This window comes from Heloderma suspectum, chromosome 2 (genome assembly GCF_057233095.1).
Source record: "Heloderma suspectum isolate Gila_16-S chromosome 2, 16-S_ref, whole genome shotgun sequence".
NCBI lineage: Eukaryota > Metazoa > Chordata > Lepidosauria > Squamata > Helodermatidae > Heloderma > Heloderma suspectum.
The window spans coordinates 245,631,166-245,644,549 of record NC_139459.1 but is presented as its reverse complement, the minus strand read 5'-3'; the positions used below and the strand labels follow the sequence as shown (position 1 = coordinate 245,644,549).

Here is a 13,384-nt window from a genome sequence, read left to right as displayed (position 1 = left end):
ATGCCAGTCATGCAGCATAGAGAAGTTTCTGCTTCCTCAGAAGGAAAAGCCTTCTTGGAAGCACCAAGGGAAAGCCTTGTCAGAAAGAAGATGATTTCCTGTCATTTCTGCCTAGAGAAGCCTCCCTCTGCAGAGAAGATGTATCTAACATGTGAGACATCCCTGTGCCGGGCCCACCTGAGCAAACTCAGTTCTGAAACCCTCCAGAGGAACCACGACTTGGTGCTTCTCAGTGCTGCAGGGGCCCAGGAGGAGAAGAAATGTTTGGAACAGGCAGAGTGGCTGGAATGCTTCTGCCAAGATGACAGCGTGCGCCTGTGCAACGTGCTCCATTGTGGGCTCCCACAAGGAGGGCCACCGTGTTGCTGCCAACAAGGACAAATATCATGACAAGCAGCTGGTAAGGGGCTTTTCATCCAGGCTCTTTGAGTAGATTTAACACAGATAGATACATTTTTGATATAAACCGGTGTCAGAATCTGGGAGTAGGGAAAGGGACCTTCCAGGACTTCGAAACAAATAGTGGAGAGCCAACAAACACATCCATCTGCCTCAGTCTCTGTCTTTCAAATCCTGTTAACTAAGGAAGTTTGAGAATTTCGTTTCAGTTCGTAAATCATCTGGACTTGTTCTGTTCACAACCCTGAACATGAACAGGAGCAGGTCATTTTCAAAACTGGTTGCATGTTTCTGAACTTGCAATCATGTTTGGAAAATGTGTTGTTTTTTAAATGCGCACTTTGAAATGCACATTTTTCAAAAAATGCACCTTTTCCCTTTTCTCTATGATTCTATGATTCCCACTTTAGCCAATGGTGGAAAGTGTGCAATTTTGAAAAATGCACACAGAAATGTGCACTTTCCCATTCAAAAGAACCCCCAAACATGCTGCAAATGAAACAGGAGTGAGCCAAACTGAGCTGCTAAGTTTTGGACCAACTCGCAGGATTCCTGCCCATTGGCCATGCTGGCTGGGGCTGATGGGAGTTGAAGTCCAAAATGAGGGCATCAGGTTGAGGAAGGCTGGAGGTAAAAATATTGGGCTGGATGGCCAAATAGTCTGACCTGACCTTCCGGGTGAGTAAGACTGCAATCAAAGCATACTTACTAGAGAGTAAATCCCAATGTGGTAGGTGGAACTTACATCTGAGTGGAGATGTATAGGATTGCACTGTTAAGTCTCATTGAATTTACAGTACAATCCTACACATGCTTACTCAGAAATCCCACTGACGTCAGTGGGATTTACTCCCTAGTATGTGTGCTTATGATTGCAGCCTTAGTGAGACTTACCTCTTGAGTAAATATCTAAAGGGTCGTACTGGAATTCATGGATTACCGTAGGGAGAGTTGAGCCCATTTTACACGTTCTCTTTGAACTGAACAGCAGCACCAGACCAACGGTGGTTTCAACACTGCCTCTTGACCATCCAGCCTTGCTTAGCCAACTCTGTGCTTTTTACAGGTACCTTCACTTTATAATGAAACAAACTCACCCCAGGAAATGTGTTTTTGAGCAACATTTACCATTTCTCAGTACCTGACACTGATCATAATTGTGCCAGCCAAGGTTAACAAATGCTCTATTGTATGTTTTGGCTAACAGCCCCTTTCCAGGGGACCCCAGTTTAGAGCGCAACTGAGCAAAAGTGAATGCTGACTCACTCTGTTGCTTTCTGCAAGGACCTGCAACCGGGTGTTTCTATACATGTTTACTCAGGGAAGAAGTCCCACTGAGGCCAGCGGGACTTTGGTCACTCTGCAAACCTCATAATCGATTAGCATACAGAGTTACATTTGTGCTGGTACTATGGGGACCGCAAATCTGGGATATTTACTCATTTCTGCAGACTTAACTGCATCCTTGCTTGTTCTTGAATAGTTAAGAATCCAGCAGCTTGGGAGGAAAACCAAATATATTCAAGCAAAAGGGCAGAATATAGCAAAGTTTAGCCATGGTGGCACTCCCAATTGTATCTGTGTTTTCTTGGAAATTAATCTTACAGAGTTTAATGGGACTTACTCCCAAGTTGGAGTGCATTCTAGCCTTAGATTGCAATCCTAAACATACTTGCCAGGAAGAAAGGCACACTGGAGACATGATAGAGGTCTATGAAATTATTCATTGTGTGGAGAATGTGGACGGGGAGACATTTTTCTCCCTCTCTCAAAATACTAGAACGCAGGGTCATCCCATGAAGCTGATTGGTGGGAGATACAGGACAGAAAAAGGAAGTACTTCACACAGCGCATAGTTAAACTATGGAATTGGCTACCACAACATGTAGTGATGGCCACCAACTTAGATGGCTTTAAAAGGGGGTTAGACAAATTCCTGGAGAAGGCTATCAGTGGCTACTAGTCCTGATGGCTACATGCTACCTCCAGTACCAGAGGCAGTGAGCCTATGTACACCAGTTGCTGGGAAACATGGGTGGGAGAGCTGTTGCTCTCGTGTCCTGCTTGTGGGTTCCCGGTCGACAGCTGGTTGGCCACCATGTGATCAGAATGCTGGACTAGATGGACCCTTGCTCTGACTCAGCAGGACTCTTCTTATGTTCTTACGTTCTTAACTCTACAGAACTACTTGAAATCAAACATGCACATGTAGATGGCAGCCTTTCCCAAGCTGTTTTGGACTACAACTCCCAGAATTCCTGACAGATGGCCATGCTGACTGGGGCTGGTGGCAGTTGAAACCCCCCATCTGGAGACACCTAAAACATCTGGATGGACCCAGGTTGGGGGAGGCTGGGATATGGCTTCCCATTGTGTCTAACCTTTTCTGCCTTGGGCCCTGTTAACTTCAGCTCATATCTCAATGTGGAGCTGTTCATAGGCTGCCTCATCCCCAGAGTCCCGGCACAAATTTATGTCGGTGCACACTAGTGTAATATCCAGGTTTAAGGCTGCAGCCCTGTGCACAGTTACATGACACTTCGGAGTAAGCATGCATGGGAGTGGGCTATAAGAAGCCTTTAAGGGGCAAAGCTAGATGGATCTGCCTTATTTGCCACGTTTTAAAGTCATGTTAGCAATTGTGTCTGACTAATACTTAAGACACAGAGCTCATGATAATCCATGCTTGTGGCTTGAACTCCAAAATGCGAAATCTTATGGGACTTGTTAAAAAACCCCAAACCCTGAACCACACAAGTTATAAGACCTAACTTATGAAGCTGCTTGTGATTTTTTTAGGGCTATCAGTTGATGTAGGGTTGTTTTTTTTTTAAAGAACTGTTTAATCCCTGCTTTTTAACCCAGTAATCAATCACATATAAATAAACAGGCTTATTAACAAAACTTCAGTATAGATTCCTTTTGCCAGGGCCGGCATCAAGGGTAAGCATGGCTGGGTACCTGCCAAGGGCCCACACCCCAGCAGGGCCCCACTGACAAGAGCCCCTTGGAGTTGCTCCTCCTCTTGAACACTGGAGTTTGGTTGTTGGCCTGCCTCTTGCTCTGGCCCAAGCAATGGTGGTGGTGAGAAGGAGCAGCAGCAGATGCCACGGCCTCCTTGCTCACTAGCTCTCTGCCTGCCAAGCAAGCGAGTGGTGCCCATGCTGAGAAAGAGGAGTTGACTCACTGAGGAATGTGGGCCTGATGAGCGTGTCTTGCTCAGGGACCCTCAGGAACCTGAAGCCAATACAACCTTTGGGGGATTGTGTTGGAAGTGTGAGATATCTCACATCAGCTTTATCCAACCTGGTGCCCTCCAGATGTGTTGGACAACAACTCCCATCATTCCCAGCTAGTGGCCATGCTGACTGGGCATGATGGAACTCACAGCCCAATACATCTGGAGGGCACCAGGTTGGGGAAGCCTGTCTTACCGTGTAGCACCATTGTTAGAAGGAAAGGCCATCTTTAACTTATTGTTTTAGTCCTCTTTACAAGAACTAAGACACACACACACACACTCAACTCTCAGCCCCACTAAATAAAATGGTTGCTCACTCTCCAATTAAAATCTCCCCCTTCCAATTAATCAGTGACAGGTGTTGTGGATTCCTCTCCCAATTAAATTAACTGAAATATGCACTTCTGCTCTTTCTTCTTCTATTCTTCTGTTTTTCTCTGAACCAGGAAATTCTCTCACTGGTAACGGAATCAATGCAGGAAAACAAAACTGCCAGGAACAAGGCCCTCATGCAGCTTCAGGAGAGAGAGGATCAGATAAGGTTTTGTGCACTAACCTGGTGACACCAAGCACCTCTCTCAAAGGCCAAGGGGAAAGTAAGTGTGTGTCCAATATGCATCTCCTTCCAGCACCCCAGTCCTTTCTCTTTGATCAGGCAGCACAATACATTATTGCCAGTGATTTTACCCCCACCCCTGAGTTTATCACTCCAGACATTGGGGTGGCTCCAGACTTGGTCATACTCACCGCCATGACTCGCATAAGTTCCACTGATTTCAGTGGGTCGACTACTCTAAGTTTGGCTAAGTCTCTGGACCCAACCTGATATTAACAGTTATAGGGCTGTAACTGACTCTGGGTTCAATTTAGGGTGACCCTGTGGCCTACTTTACAATGCTCTGTTTGATGGCACCCTCTCTTTGAAGGTCTGCCCAGTCCAAGTCCAGTTTCAAAATGAAGAACCACAAGAAGGAAGAGCAGCAGGGGCCTTGCGGTGAGCAGTGGGAACACGGGCCACCTGGTCACAGTCTTCCCCACTGTGGTGTAATGTACTGTACTTCTGTTTAAATCATAGCTATTGCGTCTAAGCAATGAATAGGGACTTGAGCACGCTCCGGGAGAGAGCGCAGGACAGGGAGGCCTGGCGTGCTGTGGGCCACGGGGTCACGAAGAGTCGGACACGACGGAACCACTGAACAACAAAATTATGTCTAAATTTGCCTCTATACATATAACTTAGCATATTTAAATGTTATGCAAATCTTACCCTCTTTTGAGCTCTTTTTTAAAATCTACAGAAATAGTACATATGGAAGCTAAGGAAACTTTCCACTGATTAGGCTGTATAGGGCTGTCAGGGTTCCCCTTATGACCTGGACCCCCCTGAGCAACTCCTTAAGGACCTCTTGCCTCCTTAAGAGTCCCACCTTCCTTCTTTTAAACATCCCCTTCCCAGTGACCTGGGGTTTAGGCTGTAGATGTGGGGTGACTGACACACCAGACACTTGGGGTTTAACCACAACAGTTTACTGGTAAATTCAAAGCAAGCAAATCAGAACTAAGGTATTTACACAATAGAGCTGAGTGATACAAAAGGCGTTAAGAGAAAATAAAAATTACAAAATGCAAGTTCCTTTATCCTAGCTGTACTTAGACTTCTCCAGGCTGCTTCTTTCTGCTTCCTCTTCTGGCTCTGGTCTCTCTAACTCTGCTCTTACTGGCTCTCTTGCTATCTTTATATACCCTCCTCCCTGAAAACCAAAAGTACTGCTTCAGACCTGAAGAAATAAAACTTAACTGGGGAAATGAAACTGACACTTAACTGGGGAAATGAAACTACTCCTCTCAGGGATTTCCCCTCCCAACAAAAACTGTAGGCCTCTAAGCCTGACCTTTTCCCCCTTTGCCTCTGTAGGCCTCAAACCTTCACAAAGGCACTCCAATTCCCTATTCCATTCCTCTATAACATACTGAACATCCACTCTTTCTCTTTCTCACCCTTTCCCACTTCTCTCAACCAATGCATGCTTTGTTGTATGCAGAAAATATGTTTTTCTCTCTTTTAAAACATGACCACAATATTTTGGAATGTTTAACCTCACCATGGTTCTGACTGTACTTATTACAGCCTTCCAGATGTGTTGGACTATAGCTCCCATCATCCCCAGACAGCATGGGAGTTGTTTATGGGAGTCGTAGTTCAACACATTTAGAGGGCACCAGGTATGGGGAAGGCTGACTTACCATGCAGTAGCTGCAACTGAAATGCATCCAGCAACCTTTACTATCTGGTTAGGAACACTGCCTCATCACTGCTTCAGAGATATAACTTCAGGGGAGGAGCTGAAACTTTTAAAATACGTGGTCAGGAAGTGGGGTGTGTGTCAAAACCTGACTTTTCACAGTTTTTAATGTTGCAGTTAGTGCTTTAGTAGAGGGCTTCCCCCCCTCCCTGCAATTACTGCATTTTTAAAATCGTGTACACTGCTTTCATTGGTTTTCAGAAAGGCCATTTAGAAATGCCTTGATTAAATAACTAATGGTGACTCTGGTGCATGTGTATATACTTTAACAATTTTTAAAAAGACATCCCCAACATCACCTCACCCCAGCAGCAAACCTAGGTACAAAATAGGGACACGTATTTTATCAGGGGTAGATAGCATAGGGGCTGTCCCTGGTAAACAGAAACAGCTGGCGTGTATGCTACCACCCCCCCTGACACTAGGTGGCTCAAGGTGCCAGGTAACTGCTTCTGCCCAAGAGAAAATGGAGGAGATCAGAGCTTCCCAGTGCTGCTTTGATGCATGTGCTTCGGCTGCTATGGGGCAGCAGGGCATGAGGGAAGGATGGAGAGTCCGATGCGAAGGAAGTCAAAGTCCAGCCAGGCAGAAGGCAAGAGATCCCAGCTATGAGGAGACAAAGGCATGGTAAGGCATCCATTGAGATGGGATTTGGGAATTAAGCTCACTAAGAGGTCTGGAGGGAAAGTGGCAAAGGTCTGAACCCGCTATTTAGCACACTGTTGATGCTGAACTACCCAATGGCGGATATTGCAAAGACAGTGTGTGGATTGCCATTCTTGTGCAACAATGCCAAAGCGCTAGGTGAAGTGACTAAACCCTTTTGGAGAAACTCTCTACAGATATGGAAAAGTTGTCCTAATAAGTAAATCCCCCATCCCCAATCTTTCTTTCTTGACTGACTGACTGACTGACTGATTGATTTGATTGATTGACTGATTTGATTGATTGACTGATTTGATTGATTTGATTGATTGACTGATTTGATTGATTTGATTGATTGGCCGCCCATCTGGCCAGCTACCTGGCCACTCTAGTCGGGGTACAATACTAATAACAAATTTACATAATCAACTGAACAACCCCCCCCAAACAACAACAACAACACTGCTCTAAAAACCCTAACCCACCCCAAATGCCCTTCTGAACAGCCAGGTTTTTAAAGCCTGGTGGAAGCTCATCAAAGAAAGCTCATCAGTCTTCCCAGTCATACAGTTCCTAAGCCATCCAGTATTCTGTGACACAGACAAGCGCCATCAATATAAAGTGTGGGAATTGGGAGGAATTGATAGATAGAGCAACTGGTGTAGTATCTCTGTCAGGGGAACAAATAGAAGAACAACTAAGGGGACAATCCTATTGGATGTGCCCTGGGTACTTGTAAGCCTCTGAACTTGGACCTTATGAGGATCCAAAAGAAAGTGGGAGGCGTGCTGCACCTCTCACACTGTGATTTAGCTAGATGAGTGTTTTTGCCTGTCTAGTGGAGGCGCTGGGGAGGGTGAGGAAAGGAGGCTGGGGATACAGCATAAGCCCCCCCCTCCCCACCCACTGGCATGCCTCCTTTCCCTTCCCTCTGAGGTCACATTTGCAACCTTGGAGAGGCAGCCAGCACGGTTCTCTCTGCGCCAGCTATGAGGGGGAGTGGAGCTCAGACTCCTGGGTCCAAGGTTGGAGTGCTATCTCCAACCTCAGATGCAGGAATCTGAAAAATCCTATGTTCCCCCAGACACTGTCTTGGGACCATAGGACTGCTTTCTTAGAGGAGTAAAAATAAAGTGGATACAAGTACACCAGGTGATACATTTTATTCTGAATCCCAAAGTAAACAGTGACGCAATAAGACCAGACAATCCAAGCAGAGTGTCACCTTTTCCTTCAAGGAGCTGAAGGCTGCGTACGCACTCCTTCTCTCCATTTTTATCTTCACAACAACCCAGCTAGACAGGCTAGGCTGGGAGCCAATGGCTGGCCTAAAGTCACCCACTGAGCTTCATTGCCAAGTGGGGGCTTGAACCCAAGTCTCCCCGGTTCCAGTCCAACACTCTAACCACTGTGCCACACTGGTTCTATACATGAAAGACATTGGAAAGGAGATGAACAAGGCACGATGTAGCCCTTGAAAGATGACAGTGGACAGCCAAGCTTGCCAGTCTTGAGCTTGCTTCCTTCTCTTCCTGATGTCATGGCTCATTACCCAGTTCTGAAGGTCATTTCACAAAAGACACACCTACAGGAGCTCACCAGGCTGTTTGCTTACTGAACCTCATCGCACGAAATCTGCCCTGGCACTAAATTCAGAAACATTACCGTATTACAGTTGTGGTTTTGCATGTGGTTCAGCAATCCTGTTTCTCCCCCGCCCTTCCTTGTAGGTAAAATCATTAACCAAACACAGTGGAGCAGGTAAATCTTTTTCTGTCTTTCAATATGTGCCTCACATCTGGCATGGCTTTTTCCATTCATTTGTGTTTGAATTTAGGGACTTAAAAGAATTTGAGAGAGGAATACCTAAACAGGTCAGGAAGGAATGCTGCAGATAAAGTGCATAGATTCCCCATACCTTCCTTCATAAAATGTGGCGTTGTGAAAATCCAGCAAGTGAACTATTATTTCCAGGAGAAACCTATGTAGAACAGGGATGGGCAGAAAGTACATCTCCAGATATTTTGGACTTCAACTCCCATAGTGTTGAAGAGAACCAACAGTACCTCTGAAAAACATCCTTTTAGAACAAACTCACTCGAGATGGCCTAGATCAGCCTTCCCTGACCTGGTGCCCTCCAGATGTTTTGGATTACAACTCCCAGCTTTCCTGACCATTGATCATGCTGGCAATGGGCTCCTGGGAGTTTGAAGCCCAAAACATCAGGAGATCTACGTTCTGCCCAGCTCTGATGCAGAATGATCAGAAACTGCAGTGCCCGTAGGAAATGTTAATTCACACTGATAGATTAAATGGCAGTAAGGTCCATATGTTGGGCATTCCTGCGAAAATTCTAATTCAAGGGACTCTGTGTAGGCCTGAAATAAATGTAACATTCAGTAACTACTAGAATAAATTAGAGTTGTCAGAGAAATCCACAATGGATTCAAATGAGTTTGGGTTTCTATGAATCTGACCTGCGGATTCCACAGCGGATCAGCTTTTTCCGAGTTGCGCAGATTCTGTGGACCTGCAGACCTGTTGGGGTGTGTGCGTGCAAATGCACACTTGTGCTAATGCACATTAGTGCAAATATGCTTTTGCAAACAGGAACTAAATTCTCATACATCCCTAAAAAAAAAAATCCAATTCCATCTATGAGTGGACAGTGGAATGAAAGACAGCTGACAGTCTGCAACACGCAGACAGAAGAGATTTAACAAAATCCATATATCCCTAGAATAAATGCCCTTTCATGCATCAGCAACTGAATAAAAAGACAGAAAATAACAGAAAGTTCAAAATGGACTCCCCCACAGCAAATTGATCTACATATGGGATGTATTTCATATGAGCAAAGTCTAAAGGGAAAAGCATTCTTCTGCTTTGAAAACACACACACACACACACACACACCATTAATTGGAAGTAATGAAACTGGAATTTGGCACTTCTCATGTGTCAAACCCAAGCCATGAGTTGCTGTTTATCAAGGACAACGTTCATTTAAATAGGAAATTAACCTATGAACCACCTAGATGGATCTTTCGTCACTTGATTACTCTTGAGCCCTCTGTAGACATTCAGTGTTGTCCCTCTCTATCTACGGAAACAGAACACTGTGAACATGGCAGTGGTCCCTACCCCACTGTACGTCTGATGACCATGGATACAGTGGCACATTTGTACCACTGCCTACTAGACCCATAGGTGTGGTTTGCATGGCTCTATACAGAGTGTATAGATCACACAAATCATGCCCCTGCGCATATGGTCTACTGTATACATGGCCACTGGGCACATGGGGTTGTGTCTGTCCACCAGTGGACTGGATACCACTGATGTAACAGATTTCCCCTCCCCTTGGTGTCCTCTGCATGATCCCCAAATCTGCTCCTGAGGGTTGGGGGATCCCCCAGAGCAGATTTGGGGCACACATAGGGTGGCTGGAAGAAGAGGAGGGGAAGGAAAGTCACATTGTGCAAGTGGAAGTCCGCTTGTGTAACATCGGATGCAGACCATGGAGGGGGTGGGGCACACTGCTGTAATCATCACCTGCCCCTTTCACACACACACACACACACACACACACACACACGAATGACAATGCGCTTCTGCAAAGGGCTTTGATTATTCACAAATGAGCGTGTGAACTAGCAACCAGATTATATGAACACTGTTGATTATATTGGCCCTTTGGCACAATTATTGAAGCTGTTTTCTTTGATCAGAATAAAGTCCACAGAGTGCCCTCTTCACGAGATACACGTAACGGGACAGCAAAATCCTTAATTTAAGGGATATACAGTGCCAGCGTGTACATTTTACTCAGACACAAAACTCAATGGGACTTACTTCTGACCAGAATGTACTGGATCACACTGTACATCTCCTAGCTAACTGCAACCGTAGTGTCATGATCTTTAACCAGTCTTCTGATTTCTGTGGACTTTCCCTATATTTGTGTGGGTGTTCATCTGCTTCTCCTCTTTTACTGTGAATTGATACCCATTACCTTCTTTTTGCACACAGGACAATTCCAGCTGCAGTGTTCTCTCTTGATGGTAGGTGTTTAAAAACGTCACTAATAATTTTCAAGGTACCAGCTCATATCACCTCTTCGCCAACTGCAAATGCCAACGTCTTGCAAAATGTAGTTCAGACCAAGCTTGTTCTGGAGCACATGGCTCTTCCAAAATGACAGGGAACTGAGTTCTGCCAGGAAGTTTACAAAAGCATTTGTCAATATGGATACTGAAGCATCGATGCTTTCTTTTTCTCTTTCTTCCAAAACTCCCAGGAGTATAGTGTCCTTCTGAATGAGGAATGGGCTCTGTAAGGCCTGATCATCATTCTATGCATTCTTTTTGCTATTTAACAGAGTAGGAAATGAGAATTCAGATCCCAGTTTGGAGATGTATTCATAATTCTTATACAATACTTTGTGTGCAGTTTTGTTTTTAGCGTTTATCATTACACTGAATAAGGCAGGTCACCTTTGCATGGTTGAGCAGTTCAGCTGCATCCCTGTGCACGCTTACTTGCTAATATGTCCCACTGAATTAAATGGAACACTTGTTTGATCAGTTTGTGTATGAAATAAATGGCTGTGCACTGATGGGATTGTATAGCTCACTGTCCGCTGCTAATGATAAACACATCCAATTTATTGTTCCTTTTGTTGCAGTCAGATGTGATTTGCAAAGTCTTCCCATCATTACCACCTCTGACTAGGAATATATCTGGAGCAAACCCAGATAAGCCAAAGGCATTGTGGAGGATGCAGAATGGGGGCAAGGCTGTTGATGCTGTTGCCACTTGCAATAGCAGTGCAAAAACAAAAAGAAACAAAAACCGTAGGAAAAAAGAACGAAGTTGTGTTACACCTCAGTGCTACAAATGGTGAGCCTTACCTGTTGTGACAAACAGTTGGAGAATTTCTCCTCCAGGAGAAATTTGGTGAAATCCCCCCCCCCATTTCTCTGCCCACAAATAGGGTAGATAATTTCAAGAGGTTATTTATGCACAGCTCTTGTTAAAAGATAAAAGATACCTTGCCTGGAACTAAGCTGTAGGAGAGGTATTTCAATCATTTAGAATTGGGGGGAAACTCCACAAAAGGCAGGGAAAGAGGGTGGAGCCAGGAGAAGGGAGCATGGCCATCTGGGGAACCTCAAATGGCTGGATTGGGACCCCAGGAGGTCTGAATTTGGATCCCAGGCCTGAGGTTCCTCAGCCCTGCCTTAAGTGGTCCATATTAATAACTCACCACTGGCATTTAGGTGCATCGTTTATCTTTTTGAGTACCATGCAGGAGCCCTTTAAAGGTTTGTCCAGGTTAGGGCAGTGGACTACAATCCTTCTTTAGCTTATGGTTGTAAATATCATGCTAGATAGCCTCTCAAAGTTTTCCCCACATATTTTACATCACAAAAACCATGTCACTTGATCAGAAGCTGTCTAAGAAGGTGCACACCTAGGCAAGGTAGAACCTAAATACCACCTCTAATCACATTTATTGCAGCAACCAGAAGGTGCTAGACCTGCAGGGGAGAACTCGCAGCCCATGGGCTGCATGCTGCATGCTGCTGACTCCACCCACATTGGATCTGGCTGTATCCACCACTGGTCACGGCACCCAAGTGATGTTTCCCATGGTTCAACGGTCCTTCCCTGGAAAAAGTTTCCCCACCCTGGTGTCAGACAATTTACCATGAGGTGGTCCATCAGCAGACCACGACTTCCCTTTTGCCCACTACTGCATTAGCAAGCTATTGATGCTAGTCCATATGTGCTTCTGGGTTTCATTATTTTAAATGTACATACTCATATTTTGATAATGACCAAGTAGAAAATAGTTTGTATTTTAAATGGCTCTTCTCCCTCTCCTAAAGGTGCTGACATTTGGAAATGAGGAACAAGATCTTGCCTGGATTCTATCTCTCTAGAAACCAGAAGATGCTTAATAGGAATGTTTTGTGGCTGCTTGATGGGAATTCCAATCTGTTAAAGTCTGTTTACTTTGAGGCTGGCATTCTGGGAGGGAGAAACCAGCAAAGGCTTTGAGAACGGTACTGAGATTGCCACTGGCTCCCCTGATATCCGAGGACGACTAGGCTGTTATCTGCAGCTAAGCAGCAGTTAACTAGCTTTTGTTTCCATTCATGTATGTGCTGCCTCTGAAGAACACAGGCTTTTTCAAATATGATCAAGGTGGCATAGAATTGTGAAAGAGGCCTAGGGGAATCTTACGATATCTCAGTCCACAAAAAGCACCGTGTGGCTACCCCTTTCGGTGGAGTCACTATCATAGGATGGCTTTAGCATAGCATTCCCCACCCTGGTGTCCTCCAGATGTGATGGACTGCAATGCCCATCAACCCCAGCCAGCATGCCCATTGGGGAGTTGTAGCCAGATACATCTGGAGGTACCAGATTGATGAAGGCTGCTTTTGCATTTCTATGAGTACTCTGATTCTCCTTCGTTGACAGTTTTTGTGACTGCTTTGGAAAATGCCTGGACTACTTTTGTCTCCCAGACCCTGTATTTTGATATGTGTAATTATAATGGAGCAATGAAGCGCGGAACAATGTACATAAACAACTAATCATAATCTTTTGTGGTGAGCTCTCAAAATATTTTCTTCAGTGGATTCCAGACTCTGAGCACTGTTACAACTCTACTTAAATTCTGTTTCGCAGCCCTCTTTGCAAGCAATTGTTTGCATCAAATATAATTGTGTTAATTTGTTTGACAGCATGAACAGCTAAAAGTGCTGGGTGATTCGTTTCTCT

General features: G+C 45.0%; 1 protein-coding gene across 1 annotated transcript; it reads left to right on the top strand.

The window, feature by feature from the left end:
• On the top strand, positions 1-13,199 carry LOC146354336 (uncharacterized). The gene is made up of 4 exons (XM_084829801.1): positions 1-324; positions 4,087-4,236; positions 10,622-10,653; positions 12,484-13,199. Exons 1-2 carry the CDS (start codon positions 1-3, stop codon positions 4,201-4,203), a joined length of 441 nt encoding a protein of 146 aa, XP_084685927.1. The 3' UTR covers positions 4,204-4,236; positions 10,622-10,653; positions 12,484-13,199.
• The last annotated feature ends 185 nt before the right edge of the window (positions 13,200-13,384 follow it).

Bases quoted from the DNA above. Each gene is read 5' to 3' on its own strand.
- LOC146354336 (XM_084829801.1), top strand. From the start codon at position 1: ATGCCAGTCATGCAGCATAGAGAAGTTTCTGCTTCCTCAGAAGGAAAA. The intron at 325-4,086 runs GTGCTCCATTGT...TCTCTGAACCAG, and splicing joins ACAGCGTGCGCCTGTGCAAC to GAAATTCTCTCACTGGTAAC.